The 27745-nt window shown below is 33.7% G+C and overlaps 2 protein-coding genes across 3 annotated transcripts in view; one reads left to right on the top strand and one right to left on the bottom strand.

Annotated features, from left to right (window-relative positions):
- LOC114334818 (uncharacterized) overlaps positions 1-27745 on the top strand; it is a 905910-nt gene that overhangs the window by 634818 nt on the left and 243347 nt on the right. For both annotated transcript variants that reach the window (XM_050662384.1, XM_050662383.1), the window contains exon 4: positions 7627-7656. The gene's annotated coding sequence lies outside the window, so the exon portion shown is untranslated. The remainder of the gene's footprint in view (positions 1-7626; positions 7657-27745) is intronic.
- LOC126892739 (heat shock 70 kDa protein-like) lies at positions 1832-27327 on the bottom strand. Its single transcript, XM_050662385.1, has 10 exons — positions 27138-27327; positions 26143-26295; positions 16386-16626; positions 13829-14049; positions 13015-13241; positions 12755-12908; positions 9945-10082; positions 7882-8064; positions 7095-7338; positions 1832-2230 (listed from the first exon to the last, which is right to left on the bottom strand). The coding sequence occupies exons 1-10, from the start codon at positions 27214-27216 to the stop codon at positions 1921-1923; spliced, it is 1950 nt and encodes a 649-aa protein (XP_050518342.1). The 5' UTR covers positions 27217-27327; the 3' UTR covers positions 1832-1920.

Below are 27745 nucleotides of genomic sequence, written 5' to 3' on the forward strand. Positions count from 1 at the left end.
TTTTGTTAAACTATTGATAATATTTTTAGAATAAAAGATCCTCCTAAAACTTTTATATACTCGCATTAGAATTCGAAATATTTTTACGTAAAATATATGTACTTACCTACCTACATATAACTAAAACTAACAATTAACAATATTCTATTTTTTCAAATAGGCGAACAACTTGGTTCTATTACACAAAAATATAATAAATATAAATAATCACTACTTTCCTATGAAACAACAATATCGAATTCATAAAATAACACACTACTGCACTGAACAGATTTCGACAAAGATAACAGAACAGATAAAAGAAAATCTGACGCAGGTTTGTCAAAATGACAGTGACAATTTCTCTACGTTGCCTAATTAGTTATTAGTTATAATATGTTTGATTTCTTGTTAGAAATACAAAATTTTGGTAGGTCCAAAATGACACAAAATCTAGTCATGGGATAAAAAAGTTTATTTGAAGAAAGTGTATTGTTTTGTTCTTCTTAATGGCGGTAGAGGCTCGTTTTTTTAATATTGTATTTAATTACAGAGTAATTTCCACTACTAATATATTTCTCAAATTGGGCTCTGTACCGCCATCCTTTATTATATTACGAATATGTGTGCCAAATATCTCGACAAAATATTCAAAATTACAGCCGCAATCTTAGACCGCGTTTTCGGATGACCAAGCTGGGGGAATTTGGACCCCAGCGTATGGTTTTCTTTAATAAATTCAAAAGTATTTTAAATTTTTAACTCATCATTTTTTTATTTGACTTTAATCATTCTAGATATCCTCATATTTTGAAATAAAAAAAATTCCCTATATTTTACGAATAAAAAATATATTCTGGAAGTTGATGTTTAGTAAAATACCGTCTATTATGTGTAATTCCAAGTAGTTTTACGCTAATGACGTCGACTGTGCAAAGTAACAAGACACTTACTCAACAAACACACTACACATGACACTAATACTCATGTTGTGACTGGCTGAATGACAAAGTCCATGCCATAAAAAAAACTTCATTTTTTTGTTAATTGTCATTTTTGACAATTTTGACCTGGGGTCATTTTTCCCTCCCTTGCTCATCATCATTCTCTTTGCCTTATCCCTATGCGGGGTCGGCTTCCCTAAATGCATTTCTCCACACAATTCTATCTTGGGTCATATCAATGTTAATCCCCTTTACCAACATGTCCTGCCTTATCGTCTCCCCCAGGTCTTCTTTGGTCTTCCTCTTCTACTCCTTCCAGGAATCTGCACTTCAGCTATTAGTTGAACATGACTAAACCATCTTAACCTATGCTCTCTCATTTTGGCATCAACTGGTGCCACACCTACACACACCCCTTGGTCATTCGTGTAACAAAAAAAGGTTGGTCATCTGAAGGTTAAAGATAAAAAACTTTATTGAAAAAATCCTTCATAAAAGATATTAAATTTTATTAAAATCACTTCAAGGGCTACATTAAATCACAAAAGTTTTCGACGTAAAAATATCATCATCAGTGCTAGAACAGGTTAATAATATGCTGAGCCACCAAAAATACCTGGGTATAAACCCTTTAAATGGTATAAAAATGTGTTAAATTTACATTGTTACTTAAAATTCCAAACGATGCCGATGGATAAAATTGAAAAGATATGGCCCTTTGGCACTGTATGACTCCTCCATTACGTGGGTTGTTGAACAGGTGGATCTGTCTTTACATTAGGAATGTTAGAAGGCAACTGAATACGATTTGAAAACTATTTCCAAACTATGTTAAAGCGAGACTCGTTTTGACACCATTTGGCTCAGGAGTCAGCCTTAATCAAGTACTTATACAAGCAAAAAATCAATTTTTTATGTTATAAAATTATTTTTAATGAATGTTTCTAATGGTTACTGATTATACATGGCAAAAGCTTTCAAATACATTAACCGTATTTTAATCGATTTCATCAATAATCGGCCCTCCACCACCTTGAGCTTCCTCCCTCTCAGCTGATGGTTGCGACATATTTGGACGAACATTACCCCCTGCAGGTGCTGTACTATACAACTGAATCATAATAGGTTTGCATAGATCAGTCAGCTCTTGCTTTTTCCTGACGTATTCTGCTTCGGATCTCTTGTCTTTGGCTCCGATCCATTGGCTTATATCGTCGCACAGTTTCAGCACTTTCTTTTTGTCGTTTTGGTTAATTTTCTGTTGGATCATAGGGTCATTCATGACGTTTCTCATTTCGTAGACATGGCTAGAAAATGTAATAATAAAAATGTAAACGAACCATGATAAAAACGTTATAAGATAATACATCAAAAAGAGACTTATCAAAAAAGTTAACCAAAAGAACAATATTTATCGGTGCAGAGTACAAATTCACAACGGTTTATATGGGTAAACTGCTGATGCTTCAGTAAAATAGATTCCTAGCGTCGTCCGATGGCATGGATGTGTCTCAGGTTCACAGTTTACTTTAATCGTTATCGACACTCATAACATGCGTTGATAGCATATTTAAATATGTATATTTACCAACCAGTCGGTGTATTTTGATTCAGTTCAGTCTTATTACAAGGCCTCTGATAACGGGTAAACCTATAAACACTTATCAGAAGATGGTATGAGACCCGAATTGAATCAAATAGAAACTGTATATTTTTATTTGGTTTAACAAAGTTTATATTAAAATACTCAGAATAGAAAAAAGTGTGATAGGTAATACTGCGACATATTACGTCGCAGAACGTATAGCAAAGCTCAAGTGGAAATGGACACAGAGACTAACAAACTGGAGACCAAGAGAGAACAGGCGAGGAGTAGGCAGACCGCAGAAGAGGTGGACAGATGATATCAAACAAGTCGCGCGTAAGCAGTGGACGAGAACTACCAAGAGTAGAGATCGATGGAAGCAAATGGAAGAGGCCTCTGTCCAGCAGTGGACGAACACAGGTTGAAGAAGTAAGAGGTAAAAGAAGAAAGCTTGCTGATTTCATACAGAGGAAAAGTATAGGTGAACTTTGTGTGCAATAAACTCGTTGGAAAGGTAATAAATCGAAAGTTCTTGGAGATAGATGCAAGTTAATATTATTATTATTATTATTATTATTATTAAAGAAGGAAAAGGAGCCGAGGTCTAGGACCTATGTAGCTCCATTTTACTAAAAAGAACTATGCAAAAAGAAACCTAAACTTAAGACTACATACGACTTATAAATTAATTTAATTTAAGAAAAGAAAAATTATTGTTCCCGTGGTACAGAACTAAAAGAGTCATATTTATTTTTGAAGCAATTTACAGATACAGCCCCGACGACGTCGTGTGGAAGTGAGTTCCAGGTATAAAATATTCTATTGGATATAGAGTTGTTTTAACAGTTATGGCAGAAATGCAGTAGGTATTATTTTGAACAACGAGTGGAAGGAAGATCTTATAAAGTTAACCAGAGAAAGTGATAGGGTAATGAGTTATCCAACTGAATGAAGGCAATACCAATGTGAACATAGTAGACCAAGAGGCAGTACTGAAAAATCTATTTAAATTTACTAAAGCTAGACTTTTCACAGTTGATTACTGTGAGTGTGTAGAGAAACATACTGCAGTCGGTCAAGCGAAACGTAGAACAGGGGTTACTGAGAGGATATCAAAGTTGCTTTCCTACGAAGGTAATTATTTCTATTTACTAAGGCTGAAAATCAGTACACACATTCTAAATTAAATATAAATAAAAGTTATTATAGTCGGTCAGCTGTATGACGGGACAGAGCCGGTCGGTCGGCCCCAATAGTCGATTGAGGAAATGAAGCATTTTGGCTCGCAATTTTTTTTGTCCAGCATGGATTTACTTGAAATTAGGTAGGGAATAGTCCAAGGATCATTTTCTATATCATGCCGCTATCATACGCTAAAATCTTGGGGTGGTTGCCACCCCATCTCGGAAGTGGGAATTTTTTTATTACATTTTAACCATGCAATTCGATGGAAAAAGTGATTGTAAGAAAAAAATGTTTTTGACATTTTCTTCGTAAAACTAATATTTTTCGAGTTATTCGCGCTTGAAAATAACAGTTTTTCGACGAAAAAATCGACATTTTTAGAGGGTTTTTTGAGAATATCTCGAAAAATATGCATTTAATCAAAAAAAACTGTAGATATCGAAATTGTATCTTTTAGTAACACACACCAAATTCTTTTCCTATAATATCTTTAAGACCAATACAAACCGAGATACGGCATGTTAAATGTTAGCTTTTTTCGTCAAATGCACAATTTGAAATTTTCAAAGCCAAATAATGGGAAAAATTTGCATTTTTCGAGGAAAACTTAAATAATCTTTTTCAAGTATACAATTAGACCTTTCAAAAAAAATAATAAAAAGTTTGTAGCATGAAAATTAAGGGACTTAGCGGTAGTTGACCACCCAGCTCCTGTCTTATAACATGGCTTAACACTCCAGGTTTAGTGGCTTTTTTCCAACAATCATGAGGTTCCTGGATTTCAATCATTATTAACAACTATTAAATCTATGGCATTTTTTCGATTAAAGAAAATTTAATATAATTCAGGGTGCATCGTCAACCTGTGAACCGGGTTTTCGTTTGAAAGCTTTTTTGTGACATTATACTTTGCTGCCGTTTTCACGGCGATCGTATATTTTTTTTTCTGTTTATCTTTTGTGTGTCACAGGGAGGTTTTTGGATGAAAATCTAGGTTTACAGTAATTTACATTAATTTGGTTCAGATTTTCACATCCTTTTTTTAAATCCTTTTAAGACAGACACCTAGCAGTTGTTTTTTGCTTAGGTTTTTTGTGCGCTTTTTTGGTTAGAATAAGAAATGGATTTAAAATAATTCTTTTGACTCTAACAAAATATTTCTTCTCCTGGCCTCATGTTTCAAAATAAATTATATGTAACTATTTAATAACCTTAGGATTTTTACCACTAAGGACCTTTGTGACATTTTTTGCGTTTTTGTATTTTTAGCTTAAGAAATTTTACGTATTTTTTAGCTATTAAGTTTTTAACAACACAACCCATTGTGATGACATTATTGTGTACATCTTATAGGTAACTTCACAATCAGTAGAACTGATGAAGTGCAGGAAGACTGTACGAAACGTCTTCTATATGTTTTTGATATGATCATCAAAAAAGTCGGTACCTGCTTTTCTCTACGAAAAAATCAGTGAAAACAACCCCCTAACTACCTTCCTAATTCAAAATTGGTCTTCACCTTTCTGTAGTTCCTTTTATATTTATATTATCAATACACTCAAGGAGTTTGACCTATTTAAAATGCCTAAAATTTGAAAAATTGGAGTTTAAAAAAAATTTATTTTTTGTAATTTGGTATTTTTCACCATTTGCTTCAAAATATCTCCGAAAATACTGAAGATATGAAAAAACTTATAAACTACTAAATTGTAGCTTTTTTAATGAGTAAAATTATCTTGTGCATAGATTTTCATTACAGTGAAAAGTTAACTAGATACAGCGGTTTAAAACCTCTATTTACCAGCAAGCACCCCCTTATTCGAGCCTTTTAAACCCGCCCCAATTAAAAACTAAGGTATCTTACGGAATTTAATTTACACAGTCTTATAGCCCTTTAAAAATCCTACAAAATCATTTTTTTGGGGTCTCATTACTGAGAGGGTATCAAAGTTGCTTTCCTACGAAAGTAATTAAATCTATTTACTAAGGCTGAAAATGAGTACACAGTGAGATATAATATTTTTCCAAAATTAGGCATTTTAAATAGGTCAAACTCCTTGAATGCATTGATAATATAAATATAAAAGGAACTACGGAAAGGTGAAGAACAATTTTGAATTAGGAAGGTAGTTAGGGGGTTGTTTTCACTGATTTTTTTGTAGAGAAAAGCAGGTACCGACATTTTTTTTATTATAAGTCACTTAATTTTCATGCTAGAGACTTTTTATTATTATTTTTTTGAAAGGTCTAATTATATACTTAAAAAAGATTACTTAAGTTTTCTTCCAAAAATGCAAATTTTTCCCATTATTTCGCTTTGAATATTTCAAATTATGCATTTGACGAAAAAAGCTAACCTTTAACATGCCGTATCTCGGTGTGTATTGGTCATAAAGATATTATTGGAAAAGAATTTGGTTTGTGTTACTAAAAGATACAATTTTGATATCTACAGTTTTTTTGATTAAATACATATTTTTCGAGGTATTCTCAAAAAACCCTCTAAAAAAGTCGATTTTTTCGTCGAAAAACTGTTATTTTCAAGCGCGAATAACTCGAAAAATATTAGTTTTACGAAGAAAATGTAAAAACATTTTTCTGTTAGAATCACCTTTTCCATCGAATTACATGGTTAAAATGTAATAAAAAATTCCCACCCCCAGAGATGGGGTGGCAACCACCCCCAAGGTTTTAGCGTATGATAGCTGCATGATATAGAGAATAATCCTTGGACTATTCCCTACCTTTTGCGAAAATTTCAAGTAAATCCATGCTGGACGAAAAAATTGCGAGCGAAAATGCTTCATTTCCTCAATCGACTATTGGAGCCGACCGACCGGCTCTGTCCCGTCATACAGCTGACCGAGTATAATAACTTTTATTTGTATTTAATTTAGAATGTGTGTACTGATTTTCAGCCTTAGTAAATGCACTTAATTACCTTCGTAGGAAAGCAACTTTGATACCCTCTCAGTAATCCCTGTTCTACGTTTCGCTTGACCGACCGCAGTATGTTTCTCTACACAATCACATTAATCAACTGCGAAAAATTTGGCTTTAGTAAATTCAAATAGATTTTTCAGCGCTGCCTCTCCGTCTGTAGTATGTGCCTACGCCCCACAGATAGGAAGTGAAGATCAGGGAAAGAAAGAATTTTGGAGTGCCCTTAATTGCAAGATGCTGAAGACTCCTGTAGACTAACAGTGTTTCATTGGAGGTGACTTGAATGGACATATTGGTAGAGAAAGATCGGGAGTAGAAAGAGTTTATGGAGGTTTTTGGATGGGAAGTAACGATAAAGGAAACCGTATGATTGACTTGGCAGTGACATGGGATTTGTCTGTAGCTAAAACATATATGAAGACAAAAATTTGCTTCAATAGAATTCACCAGAAACTTACGTCTCCAACTCGTTTCTAGCACCTGCAGCAGCCCTAACAGCACGATCTTCTTCTTTAAACTTGTCAGCATCGGCTACCATCTTCTGTATTTGCTCTTTAGTCAATCTTCCCTTATCGTTTCTTATGGTTATTGTGTTCTGTTTGCCGGTGGCCGTTTCTTTGGCACTGACACTGAGGATACCGTTGGCGTCCAAATCGAAGGTGACCTCTATTTGAGGTATGCCTCTGGGTGCGAGAGGAATACCTAAAAATCACAAAACAATACATTGAACAAAAAAATCGAATTAGTTTTTTTGCTTCGTAACCACTTTTCATTTAATTTTTTTGCGATGTGGACCTAGAAGATTTTTCAGAGTGTACGTTATGATAATATGGTGCGTTATACCAGCAAAAATAACATTACGTTGTCGTTAATTATGTATACCAATATTGTAAACTTGTTTAGGACATAGTTCTTCTGTTTTAACCATTTCACCAATATATTTTATTGTAATTGTTTATAAACATTTGTTAATCAAACTCTTTTTTGTAGGTTCCAGTTGATTGTGTTACTCTTCCATTGGTAAGTTCCTTACACTATCACAAAGATATTAAAAAATACGAAATATGCATCCCTTTTTGTCCATGAAGCAGACTGAAAATTAGGTTATATAAGAGAAAACTATTCAAAATAATTATATACGATTGAAACAAAATTTAAATCAACTGAACTTAAAGCTATATCCTTTATGGACATTGGCTATCGTCACGTTTTAGTCTGTAATATCTTTTTAAATAAAATATATACCTGTGAGTTCGAACTTTCCTAAAATATTATTGTCACTTGTCATGGTACGCTCTCCTTCAAATACCTGTACCAGAACACCTGGTTGATTATCAGCATATGTGGAGAAGGTTTGAGTTTGTTTCGTTGGTATCGTCGTATTTCGTTTGATCAGGATCGTCATTATACCACCAGCTGTCTCGATTCCTAAAAAGAATATTAGTTTTGCATACAATGATATAAAAATTGTGTGTTTGTATATGAATCCAGATATATGTCCTTCTACAAATCTACAATCCATCCTGGGGAAAAATATTTGAAATGCGAGGTCCAGGAAGAACATCCTGGTTAAGAAAGCTCAGGACATGGTTTAACACAATATATGTGCAGCTTTTCTGCAATGCTGCAGATAATGTAAAGATTGCCATGATGATCGCCAACATTCGTCACGGATAGGCACATCAAGTAGAAGAAGAAGATAACGTAACTGTGCGATAACTTGTACATATGTGAGAGTATGAATATACTCTTAGAGAGTATGATTGTGGACTGTAGTTAGGATTGCTAGTTTACTGGTTCAAGTGGGAGTATAAAGGTTTTATAGAGACAATATTGATATGTAGATAAAGAGTCTTACCAAGTTGTGAAGCCTTGTTGAACACTAGAGCCGGTCACACACGGAGTTGACTGTTCTCGTTCCACGTGCCTCGCGTTTTTACTGCTGCGAAATCGTGTATGGCGTCAGTCCCGAACTAACTGTTAGTGCACGACTTTTGATTGTTCGTTTCAGCCCAAAAGAAAGGCTGTACCGTTAAGAGATGAGCGGTATCCAAGTTGACCCTTCGAAAGGTCGTAGAGAAAAGAGGTTGCACCCTCGTGGCGAGTGGTACATGTTGACCGTTCGACCGGCTGATAAGAAAGAGAAAGATTTCTTCTGTCGCGAATCCAAGCATAATTGTCTGTCTGTAGGGGTAAAGGTAAAATTATTAGGGTATGAAATGGTACTATTGAACAGGGTTGGCCTGGTACTTTTTTAAAGTTAAGGGGTGTAATTAAAAATTTAACACAGTAAAAAATATAATAATATTTTTGACATGTGAAAATTGAACAGTAACACTAAATAGAAGAAATAACAACCAGCTAGATATTATCAGAATCAATGACATCGGAGTGGTAAATCACTTTGTATAACTGGGCAACCTCATAGCCAGTTCCGAAGGATGCACCAGAAAAATAAAAAGAAGATCAGACATAGCCAATGCAGCAATGGTAGGGCTTATAAAAATAATGGTCTTCTCCATTTTCCCATATGGATCTTAATGCTGGTCTTTGAAGAAAGTTGATAAACGCATTATAGACGCGTTTGAAATGTTTTGCTGGCGAAGAATATTACGAATACCCTAGACCGCAAGAAGAACCAACGAGTCTATTCTCACGTTATAAGTATGCTTCGAAATATTGTGACCGAAAAAATAACCGCTTAGTTTGGTCATATGTGGTCCATAGAGATGGTGTGGACAAGTTGATATTGCAGGGGATGGTGCAAGGAGTGAGAGCCCTGAGAAGATCACCAATAATGTATGTGTACGACATCACAAAAGTGGTCAGAGCTCTATTTAACCTTTGCTTCAGAATTGCAGAGAATAGAGAAAAATGGAGACTCTTTAGGAGAAATCAGTAAAAATTCAAGGTACCACGATATACAAATCAGACGACCGATTAGGAAGGAGATAGATAAGGAAATAAGTTAGTGACGATTCTGACTGCCAGTAGATTAATTTTAAAACTATTGTTGATATTCTTGTATGTTTGGGGCAACTTTTCAGATATTTTTTTTTTCTCTCTGATTCTGGCCTTGGTTTAGAACTAGAACCTTTAGCCACGTAATTGTATAACTTATCACTAAGTCAAGGGAGTAATGTGTAGTGTGTGTGTTGAGTAAGTGTCTTGTTACTCTGCAAAGTCGACGTCATTGTCTTTGCAAAGTGACGCTAATTGTATCCGAACGTCTGCGGTCCCTCCGGTGAGTACCGATCACTTTTCAGATATAGTGCTTAAGGAAATATGTTAGATATTTGTTAACTTACCTAAAGACAAGGGAGTAACGTCTAGTAGCAATACATCCTTGACCGTTTCGTGAGTATCTCCATCCAAAATGGCAGCTTGAACAGCTGCACCATAAGCTACAGCTTCGTCAGGGTTGATAGATTTATTGAGTTGTTTCCCTTTAAAAAATACAAAACGGTTTACTAAAGCTACTCACACCTCTTCTACCTGCCTTTTTAGACCAGTAAGGATCTGTTTTTAGGTGGATGTGAGAGGTGGCATTCAGATTTTTGCGGATAAAGTTAGGTGATAACTTCGTTAATAATAATTGAATTATGCTCCTTCTCAAATATGCCCGGAACATTAAAAAAAATAAAATATTTAAAAATTTCAAAAAATTTCGTTTTTTTTTTTCTACTTTTTTTGCTTATAACTTAAAAACTATTCATTTTAGAACAAAGTCGTATTGGGACCGTGCAAGTTCGGCAAAGCGACCCCTATTTCTACGCTCTGTACTTTTATTCGCACTTTTAATTATATTGGCCAATTATATTAGTCCTGGATATTGGATAATTGTCAAGGCCATAGTCCAAAAAAATAATAAGAAGAAAAAATAAGATGCAGGTTATGTTGTGCAAACGTAAACAATTGTATGTAGTAAATGAAATTAATTATTAAAATGCAGTACTGCAAGCAAAATACAATTAATTAAATTTACCTTTATATAATAATTGCATATCATATCAATATTGTGGAGCAATATATAATTTTTCTGCTTCAGTGACAGAATATACATCAATTTGACAATTTCAATTGACAATATGAATTATTTAAGATAGTTGCAATATTTCTCCGCGACTCGCGCACGGTCGTTTCTTGTTTCCCTTCCAAGTACTTGCACACCGCGAATAGGAATAAAGCAAAGATAATTAAATTTTCTATCAGATGCAATTGGCTAAAAATGTCTTAACCCTTGTTTCAAAATAGCAATAAATGTAAAATAAGGGGGCAAAATAAGCCTGTCCTTATTCAATGATTTTCCATCACTTAGGTTACACTTGGAACCTTCCTAATTCGCTTAGAAAATTTTTCTAATGTGCTTAAATCGTACACCAAATTTCATTAAAATTGACTTACTAGATTTTGCATAGTAATTTTGCAATATAAACTTTTTTAAAAAATTAAAATTTTTTAAAATCTTGCACAACAAAAACTAGAATATACATAGATTTGTCAATTTTTTACATATAAAGAAGTACTCCACCTATCTAATGCACTTTACAGAATTAAAATCGGATTATTTAAGCAGCCTCAGCAATATTTTAAAGTTATAAACAATTTTTTGGCTTATAAACAAATTAGTGCTGTGGCCAGAAAGGGGTGCTACAGGCTCCTTTATTTAGATGGACTTACCCAAGTTTTTTGATGTATTTTGACCCGTATAACACGAATTTTTTGGGTAACAGTTGATCCGGATGTCGATAACATTGTTATAAACAAAGAACTTGAGGAATTACATAACATCAATTTTTCGCAAAGTAAAACATTTTTTTGTATTTCTTGGGTAATTCTAAGCAAAAAATCTTTTTACAAGTTTTTTCGTAGGATGCATAGTTTTCGAGATAAACGCGGTGGAACTTTCAAAAAATCGAGAAATTGCAATTTTTGAAAGCGAATAAGGTTTGATTAAAAAATAAAATAGCAATTCTGCTGACAGTATTTCAAAGTTTATGTCAAATTATACCGGTTTTAATTATTTGCATTGCTAAAAATGATTTTTTTTTATTATTAAACAAAGCTATTTGTTTATAAGCCAAAAAATTGTTTGTAAATTTAAAACATTGCTGAGGCCCCTTAAATAATTCGATTTTAATTCTATAAATTGTATTAGATAGGTAGATCACCTCTTTATATGTAAAAAAATTAGCCAACTTCTAAATGGTCTACTTTTTGTTCAGAAAGATTTTAAAAAATTTGAACTTTTTTAAAAATATTTAGATTGCAAATTTATTATGCAAAATTTATTAGGTCGATTTTAATGAAATTTGGTTCACGATTTAAGTATGTTACAAATAATTTCCTAAGCGGATTACTAAGGTTCTAAGTGCCACCAAAGTGGTTAAAAAATATTGAATAACAACAGACCTATTTTGCCCCCTTATTTTGTATTTATTGCTATATTGCAGAAAAGGTAATACCTTAAGACATCTTATACCAGTCGTATATCATACAAAATTCAGTTATCTTTATTTTATTTTTCTACGACTTTGTTTCAAAACGAATCGTTTTAAAGTTATAGGCAAAGAAAGCAGAAAAAAATCGATGTTTTTCGAAATTTTTAAATATTTTAATTTTTTTATTAATGTTCCGGGCATATTTGAGAAGGAGCATAAGTCAATTATTATTACTGAAGGTGTCACCTAACTTTATCTCCAAAAATCCGAATGCCACCTCTCATATCCAAAAATAGACGTTTTTTTCGCAAATCCTTACTGGTCTATTTGTCTATATTCCGTTTCATATATTTTGACACATTATTTATACGTTGTTTAAGGTAGAAAGTCGCAATTAATTCTACTTGAAGGGCGCCAAATATCAGCCGCCATCTAGTGCTCTTAAAAAAAGGGGGCAGAAAAAATCAAGCTATTAGTAGGTTGCCTCGATATAATCTAAATTGCACTAGTCAGTGAATGACTACAAGGTTTCTTATAGCATCGATATACGAAAGGATATTCTTTTTACTCCGTCTATAATAGCAAGTCCTGTCTGGTGAGCTAATAATAGCGACAGAATGGCAGGTAGACGAGGTGTGAATATTTCTTTTATATTATGGCAGAGATATTCATTTTACCGTCAAACAAGTTTGAAAGAATCGCTTGCACCCTTGGAATTCTAGTACAGCCTCCAACCAGCACTATTTCTGAGATATCTCTCTTACCGATCTTAGCATCTTTAATAGCTTTTTCTACAGGTTCTATAGTACGTTGAAATATGTCGTGGTTTATCTAAAAAAAGCAATTATTATTGATAATTCATTAAAAAAGTAGAACGATACTTAAAGTAACAAAAAATTTTTTTTATATGAATGTAAAATTAATAACGGATTCTCACCTCTTCAAATTTTGCTCTAGTTATATCGGAATAAAGATCGATACCATCGGCAATGGAATCTATTTCTATTGACGTTTGAGTAGCTGATGACAATGTTCTTTTTGCTCTTTCGCAAGCACTTTTCAGTCTTCTGATAGCCCGTTTATTCTTCGATAGATCGACTTTGTTTTTCCTTTTAAATTCTTCAGAAAAATACTGCACCATGCGATTGTCTATGTCTTCACCTCCTATAATTATTCAGACATATATAATTTGTGCAAGTAGAAAATATTACCGTTAAGAAGAACCTAAGTTTCTTAAAAAGGATTAAAAAAATTGCTTAGGGAAGGCTGGGAAATCCCCTAAATTTGAGGGACCGACGACCTCAAAATAATTGTGACTACTTGGATATTATACAAAAATAGATGGAAATAACTGGACTGTTTAACAATGGACAAGTCAGGGTTAATTTATGATGACGATAGGATAAAAAATAAAGTTATTAGTAAAAATCTATATCACAAAATCATTAAAAGATGTGTTTTTTCTTCTTTCGTTGACAATTCATTGACGTAAATTTTCTAAAGGTACTGATGGTTTTCTATAGATTTTACTTTTTAGGTTACTCCACAAAAAATCCAAGAAAGACAAATCTGATGATCTAGGTCATTCGATTTTGCCTTTCGTCCCAATCTATCTCAATCTTAAGTCCATCGATTTCTTTCCTTAGAAACTAATCTCGGAAAGAAATGTATATATTAAGAAAGAATTAGGATTAAAAAAATGGAATTGTCTACCGAAATGTATATTTACAATTATATTGATAAGTAATTACCTAAATGTGTATCTCCTGCAGTTGATTTCACCTCGAAGATGCCTCCAGATATAAGAAGAATTGAAACGTCGAAGGTGCCTCCACCCAGATCAAAGATCAGCACATACTTGTCATCGTCGCCTTTCTTATCTAAACCATAAGCAATGGCTGCAGCTGTGGGTTCATTAATGATCCTCAGGACGTCTAATCCAGCTATTGTACCTGCATCTTTAGTGGCCTGTCTTTGATATGTATAGATATTGAATAAATAATGAATACTAACATACAATACAGGATTTTTATTATCGTATATAAATAATACAATCTTTGTACTACAGTAAAACATGTGTTAACGGCCATCTGTCAAAACCGGCCACCTGAACTAGCCGGCCAGTTTCAGAGTTCCTAAAACCAAAATTTGTGGACTACAAAACCTGGTATTAGCGGCCACCTTTTTATATCGGCCAATAGTTCTGTCATTTTTAGTGACCGTTATTGATAGGTTTTACTGTAATTATAAGATTGGCAAGAAAAATTTAACAGGAAAGAGTGCTATCTGAAACTGAAAAGATACTATGCTAGATAAACAAAACAAGTGATATAAACCTGATAAAAGCTTAATAGAACCTTGATAGAAACTTAATAGAAACTTGATAAAAAATTGAGAGAAAAAATTCCTATCTGTTTCTGTTTATTCTTCTTTTGCATTCCAGTGCAAATTAAGAAAATGAAATGATGTGAGTGAAGAAATTACCTCGAAGAAATAGAGCCCAACATTTATAGCAAAGAATAAATCATAATAAGAAATTTAGCTAAAATATTACATACTTGGAAAAACATTATACAGAAATATTTGAGGGCAAACTGGTAGAAGAATACATAGAGAAAGAAAGAATACTTAGGCAAGACGATGTAGTGGCAAGCTACCGGATAACAAAAGAGGAAATCGATAAAGCCATAAATAGAATTAGAACAGAAAAATCATGTGGGGAGGACGAAATTTCGCCAAAAATAATATATAGGAGAAAAGAGAAAGGAATAGCTGGGAATCATTTGCAAACAATCTTGGAAAAATGAAAAGATGCTCGAGTAATGGGAAAATAATTTAATCATGCCAATAATTAACAAAAGAGGTGAAACTCAATGTAATAACTAGAGAGCAATATATAGCTTAAGTGTGCTATAAACTAGGTACATCGATTATAGAGAAATAGGGAAGAGACTAAGAGAGTACCCAAAATGAGAAAAGAAACATGCAACAGTTTGGTCACATAGGCATACAAATGAACAAATGACAACAAATTATATATACAGTATGTCCCTGTAAGTTGTATTCATATGGAAAACTTTTTTATTATTAATTTTACGAAAAAAAGTTATTCTTCATAAAAAGCTCTGAATAGCCAAAACCTAAGACTTAACTATCAAATATCAAATTTTTTGAATATTATACGAGGTATGTCAAAAAGTTTGAATTTCACTCAAGAGTAAAGTAGCTTTATTTTTCACAATATTGAAAATTGCTACATATTATGAAAAGTTATTTGGAATTGAAAATTATATTCTAGTTTGTAATTACATCCTCCTAATTAATTTATTTTTTTTTAATTATGGTTAACTAACATTATTTTCAGTTATTTCAATTCAGATAACTCTTTTATTATTAATTTTACGAAGAAAAGTGATTCTTAATAAAAAGTTCGGCATGGTCTAAAACCTAAAATACAACCATCTTATGTCAAATTTTATCAATTTTATACGAGGTATGTCAAAAAATATGAATTTTGCTCAAGAGTAAAATACATTTATTTTTCACAATATCGAAAACTGTTATTATGAAAAGTTATTTAGAATTAAAAACAATAAGTATGTAATTACATCCTTTTCATTGAAATATTCTGAACTATAAATTTACTTTACTTTTGATCTAAATTTATCTTTTTTGGCATACCTCGTATAAAATTGATAAAACTTGATATACGATGGTTGTATTTTAGGTGTTAGACCATCCAGAACTTTTTATTAAGAATCACTTTTTTTCGTAAAATCAATAATAAAAGAGATATCAGAATTGAAATAACTGAAAATAATATTAATTATCCATAATTTTTCAAAAAAAAAAATTTTCTCTATTAGAAGGGTGTAATTGCATATAAGAATATAGTTTTTAATTCCAAACAACTTTTCATAACATCAATTTTTAATATTGTGAAAAATAAAGCTACTTTACTCTTGAGTGAAATTCAAACTTTTTGACATACCTCGTATAACATTCATAAAATTTGATATCTGATTGTTGAATCTTGGGTTTTGGACCATGCAGAACTTTTTATAAAGAATAACTTTTTTTCGTAAAATTAATAATAAAAAAGTTTTCCATATGGATACAACTTACAGGGACATCCTGTATATATAGATGAAATTGGAAATAAGCAAAGGAGGTCTATGTTCAGTAGTGGACCTTCGAGGCTGGATCAAAACGTCTCTTTTTACTTATCTATAAGGTATGAAATCTAACAGTAATAGTGAAACATTTGGTATACATAAAAGTTGTTAAATTTTGTATAAATGAAAATACCTTTGGGAATCATTAAAATACGCCGGCACTGTAATCACAGCTCTAGATACGATATACCCCAAAAACGCTTCAGCCGTCTCTTTCATCTTCGCTAGTATCATCGATGAAATTTCTTCCGGGAAAAAAGTTTTGGTCTCTTTCTTGTACTGAACCTTCACCTTGGGCTTTCCATTATCGTTTATTACCTCAAAAGCCCAATGTTTGATGTCTTGTTGTAAAACTGGGTCATCAAATTTTCTCCCTGTAGAAACATTAAAGTTATTATGATAGTCGGTTAATTTTTCTACAGAGATTTAAATTTTGCAAAAGTTGTAGTTCAACAAGATGCAAAAATTAGTAAACATATGGATAGAAAAGATAGGAAAGTTAAAGATTATAACAGTATCAAGAGAAGCATGATAATGGGTTTTAATGATCAAAATGCAAAGAACATAATATACAAAAACTAGAAGATGTCTCAATATTTGAATACAGAGTTGACCTTTTGTTATCTTTTTCTTGGTAATGATCATAAGCTTTGTCTTCTTTATGTTTATATCCAGTCCATATTGTTGACTGTAATACGTGATTTTGTTCGTAGAGACTTGTAGGTCTTTTAAGTTGTCCGCAAATTCTATGGTGTCATCTCCATATCTTCTGTTGTTTGGCCGGTTTAGCCAGCTACATTTCTTACATGACCTGTTCCCAATTTCCAAATTTTTAAATTTCAAAATTTTTAAAAATGCACTGGATGAAGCAAACGAAGTCATAAAAATCAATGGAGAACATCCGATATGCGGACGATACAGTTGTACTTGCCAGTAGTATCGATGAACTTCAGTACCTTATTGACAGGGTACAAAGAGCGAGTGAAGAAAGAGGACTTAACCTCAACATAAATAAAACAAAATGGATGTTGGTCAGCAAAACTCAAAAAACCTTCCATTCAATTGAAAATAAAAAAACCAATTAATTGAACACGTGACGTTGACTCGTATATATACTTTGGAACAGTCGTCAACTCGAAATGAGATCAAACAACCGAAATACGATCTAGAATTGAAAAGGCCAGAGCAACATTCTACAACATGAGAAATATATTCACCCATTCCGATATATCTCTCCCACTTAAAATACGATGGCTAAAATACTATGTATTTCCAGTCTTGCTGTATGGCACAGAGGCATGGACACTAACGGAAACATTAATGAGGAAGCTGGAGGCATTCGAAATGTGGGTGTATCGACGTATCCTCAAAATATTCTGGACGACTCACATCACCAACCTAGAGGTATTGCGCCGAAAACGAAGAGAAATCTCTTTCACAATTAAGAAACGGAAAGTTAAATACCTCGGTCATATTCTGAGACATGATAAATATCATATACTCCAACTGATAATACAGGGTAAAATAGAAAGCAAACGCGGACGCGGAAGAAGAAGACTTCAAAAGGTCTTCAAAATCTACGTCAATGGTTTGGACTAACATCGACCGAGTTATTCAGAAACGCCGCAAACAAAATTAAAATTGCTATGATGATAGTCAACATCCTCAACGGACAAGGCTCATGAAGAAGAATAATAATTTCCAAATATCTCACCCCTGATACTAATTTTGTCATTATTTTTGAAGTTATACTTCTTTACGCGCGATATGAGGGTGAATTTTTATATGTTAAAACCTACGATCCGGGCGCATGCGCATTATAACTTTGTTCTGATTGGATGTTCAAATATCATGTCAAAAATTATCCAATATGGCAGCTGTAGCGCAGCTGTGGTTTGGATGGTTGACGGTTTGGTTATGTATGGTTGTTGCGTTTTAAAATTTGTGGGAAGACAAACAACAAAGGTTAGTTAATAGTTGTACTGCCTTTTTAAATAGTTTTCATATTATACTTTTAAAGTTATACTTCAAACTGTTTTAATTTATGTATGTATCAGTTCAGAAAAGGTGTGGAAAGAATATATTAGTGTTTTTAAATATATTTTTCTACAAACGTGTTAAAAATGCAATTTTTAGGACCCCATAGGAGCGGTAAAAATGCTACTTTAAGGCACTGCAGTTAAAAGTGAATTGTCAAATTGTGAAACGTCAAAATATCTATATTTCATTTATTAACATTAATATTAATAATACAACTTGCGCAATTTGAAAAAGGTGGTTTAAAAGTTTTTTATTATAATTTTGTGTCTTTGGATTTGTCTTCCTTGGGCGTAAAATAATAAAACATCTATTTTTATATTTCACTTGTCACCGTGATGTATAATTATGTATATCTGAAAGGTAAGTAGCATGCGGCTTGATGGTCTTGTTGGTAGAGCATTGGACCAGAGATCAAAAAATCGCGAGATTGCGGGTTCAAATCCCGGACCATTCATACTTTTTTCTTTTTTTTTTTTAATATTTGGCATTGTTAAGTTTTGGTTCATTTTTGGTAATTATTGTTAATTTTAATAGAACCATCAAAGAAGACGAATGGATGGACAGAAAACGATGGCGGTCGAAATGCGAGAAGCGGCAGAGGCTGTAGGAACCTCGCTGATAGATAGATATATTGTTAATTTTTTGTATTGTAACTGTTAAGTAGGTATATTTATTTCGTTGAAATTATATTATAATAGAAGTATAACTTCTTACGTGCGTACAAAGTACACACACATTTTTTTACATACTTTTTTTTGTAATTCGAATTAACTTTAAGTAAATTATTCTTATTATTTTAGCATCTACGCCATTTTGTACAAAAGTATAATTTGGTCTTGAATGTATAAAGCTTCTTCAATATGTGTGTACACTCTAAAAATATGTCATCCTTTCGTAGACAACCGGGAAATGTCTTGACTTTAAAGTCTTTTAAGCCAAATAGTTACTTTAGCTGACATATGAAATATTCTCTATAATCAATACGGCTTCGTATCGGAAGTATGTACGTTAAGGATGGTATATTTTTGTCATGTTATTTTGCTAGATACAAAAGGTTAACAGTATATTATTGTGAGCATCATTGAAGCATACAAAGTAAAATGTATTACAGGGTTGTTCAATCATATGAAACTATTTTTTTGTGTACCCAATTTACTATTTTTGTTATAGTCCAAGTAATGAAGCTTAAAATAGGACAAAACCTCGTTATTTTGCTTGAAAATTTGAGAGTAAGTAGTAGATAGTCTAAGGATCAAAATCTATATGATGCCGAAAGGCGCTTTTACCATGGGAGTGGTTGCCACCCCCTGTCGGGGGTGGAAATTTTTTATTATATTTTGACCACAAAAGTTGGTAAAAATCTAAGCAAAAAACGTTCAATACATTTTTTTGATAAAACAAATATTTTTCGATTTATTCGCTATCGAAAAAGTTTTATATCGAAAAAATCAATGTTTTTAATAAGTTTTATGCTAATACCTACTCCAAAAGTTTTCGTTTTATCAAAACCACTTTACTTAACAAAATTGTACCTTTTGAAAAAATAAACAAAACCGTGTTTTTTAATTTTCTTTAACACCAATAGTAATCGAGCTATACTTTATTATATGTTAGCTCTTCTTTGCCAAATGCTAAATATTGTAGTTTCAAAGTCAAAAGACGGGAAAACTATGCATTTTTCGAGGATAACTTGTTGAAACTAATTTAAAGTATTTAAAAATATCTATCTTCAGAAAAAAAAGAAAAGTATCTGGCTTAAAAATTAAGTGACTTATAATGAAAAGTATGTCAGTCCCTATTTTTTCAGCGAAAAAGTGATCGGAAGCAATCTCCTAATCACCATCCTAATTAAAATTAGTCATTGACCTTATTTGGTCTTCTTTATTTATGTATTATTAATAGGCTTTAGAAGTTTGACAGACTTAGAATGATTAGTTTTTAAAAAAATGGAGTTAAAAGCGAATAACGAACTTTTTTAGTTTGGAAAAACATGGCTTTATCTTCAGAAAAGAAAGATTAGCATCAGAGATACGAACAAATGTTTAAATATGAAATTGTAGCCTATTTAATTCCCAAGAACCTGATTTGCAAAAATTTTTTCTACGGCAAAAAATTGAGTGAGCTATTGACAATTAAAACTTGTAATAGCATGCAAAAACCACCTTTACCAACCCTTTCAAAGTTACCTCTTTTTGCGGCCGAGGACTTTAAAAAGATTTAACATTAATAGGCTTATAGGTCTTGTAAAAATCTACAAAATTCTTTTTACCAAACTTTCTAAGATAAAAAACAAAAAGTTACGGTTTAAAAATCAATATATTTTTTTGAGAAAAAAAGGAGAAATCCAATTGGAAGCATAACAATGTAAGTTAGCAGTGTTTTTAGTCATTGGCCTTATTCATTCTTTTTTATTTATGTCTTAGTAGATTCTAGAAGTGATGACAGGCTTAGAATGATTAGTTTTTAAAAAACAGGAGTTAAAAGCGAATAACGACTTTTTGTAGTTTTGTAAAAAATGCCATTTCCTTCAGAATAGAAAGATTAGCATCGGAGATACGAAAAAAATATTTCAATATGAAATTGTAGGTTATTTAATTCCCAAGAACTTGGTTTAAAAATTTTTTTTGTACGGCAAAAATTGAGTGAATCGTAAATGATTATTGAAAAACATTGATTTTTTCGATATAAAATTAACACTTTCGATAGCGAATAAATCGAAAACCATTTATTAATGTTATCAAAAAAATGTATAGAACATTTTTTGCATAGAATGAATGTTTTTATCAACTTTTGCAATCAAAATATAATAAAAAGTTTCCACCCTCGAGTTGGGGTGGCAGCCACCCCCATGGTAAAAGCGCCTTTCAGCATGATATATAGTTTGATCCTTGGACTATCCACTACTTATTCTCAAATTTTCAAGAAAATTGATCGTTTCTGTAAAAATTGCGAGGTGAAAAGCTTCGGTTCCTGGACTATTAAGAATAAGCCACAATTTTACTTTGAAGTTTATTTAACGTTTTGGTTTAAACTTTGAAAATCGTTACCAAAATTGGTATTTTGGTATTCTTAAGGCAAAATTAAAGAGGGGACACGTTAGCGCGTCTTTTAATACCACTATACGTGCGTCTACATATTGAGGCTGTGGTCTTCAATAAATTACATAGAATGGTCGGTCTGTAGTCAACAGTTCTCTGTCTGTTCTTTTGTTCTTCTGTGTAACACCATTTCGTTCGTAATATGATCGGTAAACGGTATTTTCAAAATTCTCCTGAAAAGCCACATCTCAAAAACTTCTAGCTTTCTCATTAGATTAACATTAACAGTCCAAGCTTCGACATCGTAAAGAAGAATATAGTAGATAATATAACATTTTACCATCCAATATCGGATTTTCAAAATTGAGTCTTTGGTTACTCAGAAAGGACCCCGTCCAAACCTTATGGAAAATAGGTCCCAGTGGATTTCGTTCATACTTTGGGAAAATACTCTTTGTCTTTTTATAGAGGTCCAAACTCGGAAAATTATAAGATTTAGGGGGTATTCCAATTCCGTGAGTTACTGGTTATTTGACAACATGTAGAGGTTTGGATCAAGGAAAAGTACTAGTAGTCTAGGATTTTTTCCTGGCTATCCAATGGCGACCTTTACTTTGACCTTGACCTTCAACGGACCTCATCTTCTAGAGTTTCGTGGGTTTTAGGCACTAAATTGATATAAACAGATTACTCGTGGGATTTTAGGATCGCAAAACACGAATATGCCATCAGAATTGCCCTCCGGATGCCGTGGTGGGCCACTGCAAGGGGCGTCATCTTCTAGAGTTTCGATGGTTTTCGGCATTTAATTGATGCAAATGACTTACTGGAAGGTTTTTTGAGGTCGCTAAACACGAATATGCCACCAGAACCGACTCCCGGAGCACCTGGTTTCCAAGGTCAATGAAAGGGGCTCCTGGAGTTTCGAGGGTCTTTGGTACTACATTGATGCAAACAAATTAATTATAAGTTTTTGGGGTTGCTGAACACGAATACGTGATCACTTTGTGCCGTAGGCACAATGTGATTCGTGGGTCGGATCTGATAGTATATGCATATTCAGCAACCCCAAAAACCTAAGAGTAATCCATTTGATTCCTCCGAAACACCAGAAGATAGCCTGTCTTAGGCACCAGGTGCTCCTGTGTCTGTGCTGATCACGTATTTGTGTTCAACAACCCCAAAAACTTATAACTAATCCGTTTGCATTAATGTAGTACCAAAGACCCTCGAAACTTTAGGAGCCCCTTTCATTGACCTTGGAAATCAGGTGCTCTGGGAGTCGGTTCTGGTGGCATATTCGTGTATAGCGACCTCAAAAACCGTCCAGTAATTCATTTACATCAATTAAATGCCGAAAACCATCGAAGCTCTAGAAGATGACGTCCCTTGCAGGCAGAGGCCCTGGCCACCACGTCATCCGGAGGGCAATTCTGATGGCATATTCGTGTTTAGCGATCCCAAAAACCCACGAGTAATCTGTTTATATCAATTGAATGCCGAAAACCCTCGAAACTCTAGAAGATGATGTCCGTTGAAGGTCAAGGTCAAAGTAAAGGTCGCCATTGGATAGCCAGGAAAAAATCATAGACTACTAGTACTTTTCCTTGATCCAAACTTCTACATGTTGCCAAATAACCAGTAACTCACGGAATTGGAATACCCCGTAAATCTTATAATTTTCCGAGTTGGGACCTCTATATCTTGAAAATCCTTCATACGATTGAGTTGTGCCCATGAGAACTTTTTATCAGGATGCTTCAAAGAGTATTTTCCCAAAGTATGAACGAAATCCACTGGGATCTATTTTCCATAAGGTTTGTGCGGGGTCCAATTTCCTCATATTCAAAAAGGCTGCTCTTGACTGCTCTATTCTTGATTTCTGATTTCAAGTTTAGATTTTCTGTAATCCAGACTCATAAGGATTTCATTTTGTCCACTTCTTGAGTTAATGTGATTCGATTTATATAAAATACAATTCTTTCAATGGTTCATTATACTTAATGAAATACTGTAAGAAACCTCTTTTTATCTATGTTACTATTCACAACATACAGTGTTACTTAAGAAACACCATTCACAAAACATAGAAGTGCAGAACCGAGTACCTACAGTGTAGCTAGACTCTGTCCCAAACAGTGTGTTTTCTCGCGAATCGCCCGATATATATGTATAATAGGGACTAGGGAGTGAAGCACGAAGCCTTTCAAAATTGGAGATTGATGGTGCAAAAGCGTCAAGGGAGAGCCCGGCGTAAGCAACTCAAAGTAGAAACTGTTATCAAGGGTTTTCCTTGCCGTTGCGTCAGTCCTCTGCCTCTGCTTCGGAATAATGTTTTTATATGCAAAAAAACTTAACTAACTTAATAAGTGAATTAAAAAGTTTTAACAATGTAATTAAGTGATTTTGGATGTATATAAATATAGTGGATGCTAAAAGTGAGTTATTAGCGGTTCGAAAAGTTGAATGTTTTCAGAAATTATCAAAAAGATGTTTTAAATGAATGTAGGTTTCTTTTAAAGACGATCGTAATAAAAGTCCGTTTGATGTTTAATAGTTTTAATTAATAAAATAGATGTCTAAATTATTGTTACTATTAAATTATCGAAATATAAAAGTACTTGTGTAATTGCGACCAAAAATCTTACATGTTCTTACTCTTACAAAAGGGAAATGTATTTATAAATAATTTGCGTCTAATCAATATAATACCCGTCTAAGCATTATCCCTTAACCTAAGAACATAGGTCCGTCGCGTTTATGGTGTTATCATCGACTAAATGTATTCGTTCCCACACAACCAAAATTCCCTTACTGCTAATCTTCCCATTTTCATGGTTTAATTCGCTTTCGCGGGAACTAGCCTATTAGTAATAAAAATTGGGTCAAAGGGCTCTACTTTGTTATTTTTATGTCTTAAAAATAAACAGAAACTGCTCACTTAAACTACCCCTCGATTAGATACGCCCACCCATCTGTGCATTTTAGAGCCTCGCCGACAACCGCTCGTTTCGTGTTTGTAAATACGAATAATTAAAGAAATATTATATACAGGGTATCTTAAAAATTAAGATAAAATATTTACAATCCTACATGAAGCTGGATTAAGAAAACGACGATTATGATAATAAAAATTAGTTCAAGGCTCACTAATAATATTTATTTGATTGTAATATTTTGAAAATGTACTCCAAAATGTCGTCCCATGAACGCACCACAAAAAATAGATCAGTAAAGATAAGGGAGGAAGCTCCTTGGTAAATGCTCTTTGCTGATGATGTGTCAGTGGAGAATAGCAAAGGAATTTATTTATAGATCTAACAGCAGCATATCATACTGTTTGGAGACACGGATTAATATATAAACTGGCCCGTATTATCCCCTGCAGAAAGATAATTAACCTCATTGACAACATGCTGACAAACAGAGCCTTCCAGGTTATAATGGGAAAGAAGACGAGTAGACAGATGAAACTTAACAATGCCCTTCCATAGAGTTCTGTCCTTGTCCCTTTACTTTTCAGCCTATATATTGCTGACATGCCTGAAACAACATCCCCAAAGGTAGGATATGCTGACGACTGGACCCTTGCAACAAGCCACCAATCTTTAGAAACTACAGAAATCACTCTCACGAATGACTTATCGATCCTCAGCGAATACCTTAAGAAATGGAGACTACAACCAAGTACTACAAAAACTGAAGTATCAGCTTTTCATCTCAACAACAAGCTGGCAAACAGAGAATTGCGAGTGTATTTTAATAACAAGCTATTGAAACACAATAAATACCCGAAATACTTTGGGGTTACTCTAGACAGAACGCTCACATTCAGAGAACACGAAAACAGCAGCAAAATTGAAAACACGCAACAATATAATACAGAAACTCTGCGGCACTACATAGAGGTCCACAGCATTAACTTTAAAATCCTCTGCTCTTGGCCTGATATATCCGGTGGCAGAATACTGTGCACCAGTGTGGCTAAATAGAAGGCACACCCACCTGGTCGACACCCAACTAAAAAGTGCTATGCGTATGATACCAGGCACAATTAAGCCCACCCCTACAATGTGGCTACCTACCCTTAGTAATGTAGCACCACCCAACCTACGCCGCGAACATGCATTGGTTAAAGAATATAACAAAACAATGGACAGTCGCCAGCGTCTGGTCCACAACGACATCCCCGATATTCTTGGAAACCGTCTCCGATCCAGGATACCCCCTCTACAATCTGGTCAAGCGCTACAGCAATCCAACTTTGACTTAAATGCCTGATGGAGAGAAGATTCTGAAAGTACGACAGATCCGCATTACCATAGTCTACCGAACATCATAGGAAAACCTAGCGAATTTGAATTTCCCCGTAAGATTTGGGCAGCCCTTAATCGAATTCGAACAAACTGTGGAAGATGCGCCGACTCCCTCTACAGATGGGGTAAACTTCCCTCGCCTTCTTGTGACTGCGGCGCTGCAAGACAGACCATCAGTCACATTGTTCAGGACTGAGAGGATACACAGGCGACCCTATAGACTTTGTAATGGCAACCGAAGGGCCAATCGAATACTTATATAAAAAACTGGACATCTGTTTGTGATGCATTGTATAATGCATAAATCTAAATATATTCTGTGATGTACTTAAGCCATACGCTAAATAAAAATAAATAAACAAAGGGATGTTTGAGGAGACGTTTAAGGAAATGGAATTATTTGAAAATCAATTGATGAGGATTACAAAGATACTGACAAAACATTGAACAAAAAAAGACAAAAGGGGGGAAATGTTAGTTAATTCTAGAGACTTACCAATTATTCTTTTAGCATCATACACTGTATTCGTGGGGTTGATCGCTGTTTGATTTTTAGCAGCGTCTCCCACAAGTCTTTCTACTTCGCTAAAAGCAACATAACTTGGTGTGGTTCGGTTTCCTTGATCGTTAGCTATTATATCGACTGCACCTAAAATATGAAAATAATGCTACAGATATAAAAAACTTATGTAATAAGTAGAACAGGATCTGAAAATTTTAAAGATTATATACATAGCTATCGGTTTACAACGTTCTTCGTCTTCCGATACCCATTCGCCATTCCTGTCTGTCCGCACATTGATCTACTTGCAAACCTCTTTCATCCGTGGCTATGTTTATTCCTGCCTGCCAACTTTTCCTCGGTCTACCTCTTCTTCTTCTACCTTGCGGTTTACAGTTTTTTACTTGTTTTGGGATTCTTTCCTCATGCATTTTTTGTACGTGACCAAACCATCTTGGTTGTATTTCTTTGATTTCATCATTTATTGTACGTTTCACCTTCATTATTTCTCATATCCGCTCATCGATGACATGTTGTCTGCTTGGCTTTCCTGCACCTCTTCTCCAAAAAATCAATTTTGATGAGCTCTAATATTTGTTTCGATTATTTCTTCATATGCCATACTTTGCAGTTGTATATTATAATGCTTTTCACTACGCCGTTAGAGATTTTTTTCTTGTTTTGATTGTTCATCTGCTTGTCCCAGAGTACTGAGTTTAGAAGCGTAATTGCTTTCCTGCCCTGAGTATTTCTTTCTTTATTGGCTCCATCTAGTGTCCAAATTCTAAAGATTGCCAACTAGAAAGACAGAGCAAAGAACAGATGAGAATGGCACAAAATCATAAAACAAGCTAAGGGTTATCGAGCTTATGATGATAATGAAATATATGTTCTTAATATTTATCTCCACTGGCAAATATATTTAAATAGGTATATTAGCTCTTGTCAAATACAACTATTGGGCTATAAATAAATACTACTCTATTTACCGTTTCTGAAGACCCCTACACATGAATAAGTGGTTCCTAGATCAATTCCAACAGACTGTCTGATTTGTGCTTTTGCCATGAATGTTGAAAAGGGGTTGATTACATAAAATTTAGATGATGAAAAGTTATGATGTGTGAACTGACATGATTAGAAGCAAAGTCAGTTGTAAGTCACTGTCAAATATAAAAGTCATGAATAATATACAATGGTTTTTTCCTGGTTGATAGTTGTTACAAAATGCAATTTGATGTTATGGAAATGAAATATCGTGATGCAGCAGTCACACAGGCCTATCACACTGGCAGATAAGTAAAACTTTTTCTACAAGACCAACGCACAAAAAAATATTCTGCACCTTTCCAGTCAGTAAATATTTAAATCTTCTTCTCTTTCTCCTTCTAATATATATAGTCCAGTTCGTCAGAGATTTGATCTCTAAAAAGTAACTATATACTTAATGTACCAGCGCGAGTGCTTCGTAAAAGGCTTAAATCTAGCCCAATACGTATAAAGCGGAGAGTGATTTAACACAAAGGATATGTAGATATAATATGAAAGGTAAATAATATTGAAACATTACTAATACTACAACTAGGTAGTAATGAAA

The sequence above is a fragment of the Diabrotica virgifera genome, chromosome 9 (genome assembly GCF_917563875.1).
Source record: "Diabrotica virgifera virgifera chromosome 9, PGI_DIABVI_V3a".
NCBI classification, from domain to species: domain Eukaryota; kingdom Metazoa; phylum Arthropoda; class Insecta; order Coleoptera; family Chrysomelidae; genus Diabrotica; species Diabrotica virgifera.

Excerpts from the sequence above, each read along its gene's own strand:
- LOC126892739 (XM_050662385.1), bottom strand. The coding sequence starts at position 27,216 with ATGGCAAAAGCACAAATCAGACAGTCTGTTGGAATTGATCTAGGAACC. Across the intron at positions 7,339-7,881 it reads AGGAAAGTTCGAACTCACAG|GTATTCCTCTCGCACCCAGA; the intron begins GTATATATTTTA and ends TGTGATTTTTAG. Across the intron at positions 2,231-7,094 it reads GCTAGAAACGAGTTGGAGAC|CCATGTCTACGAAATGAGAA; the intron begins GTAAGTTTCTGG and ends TACATTTTCTAG.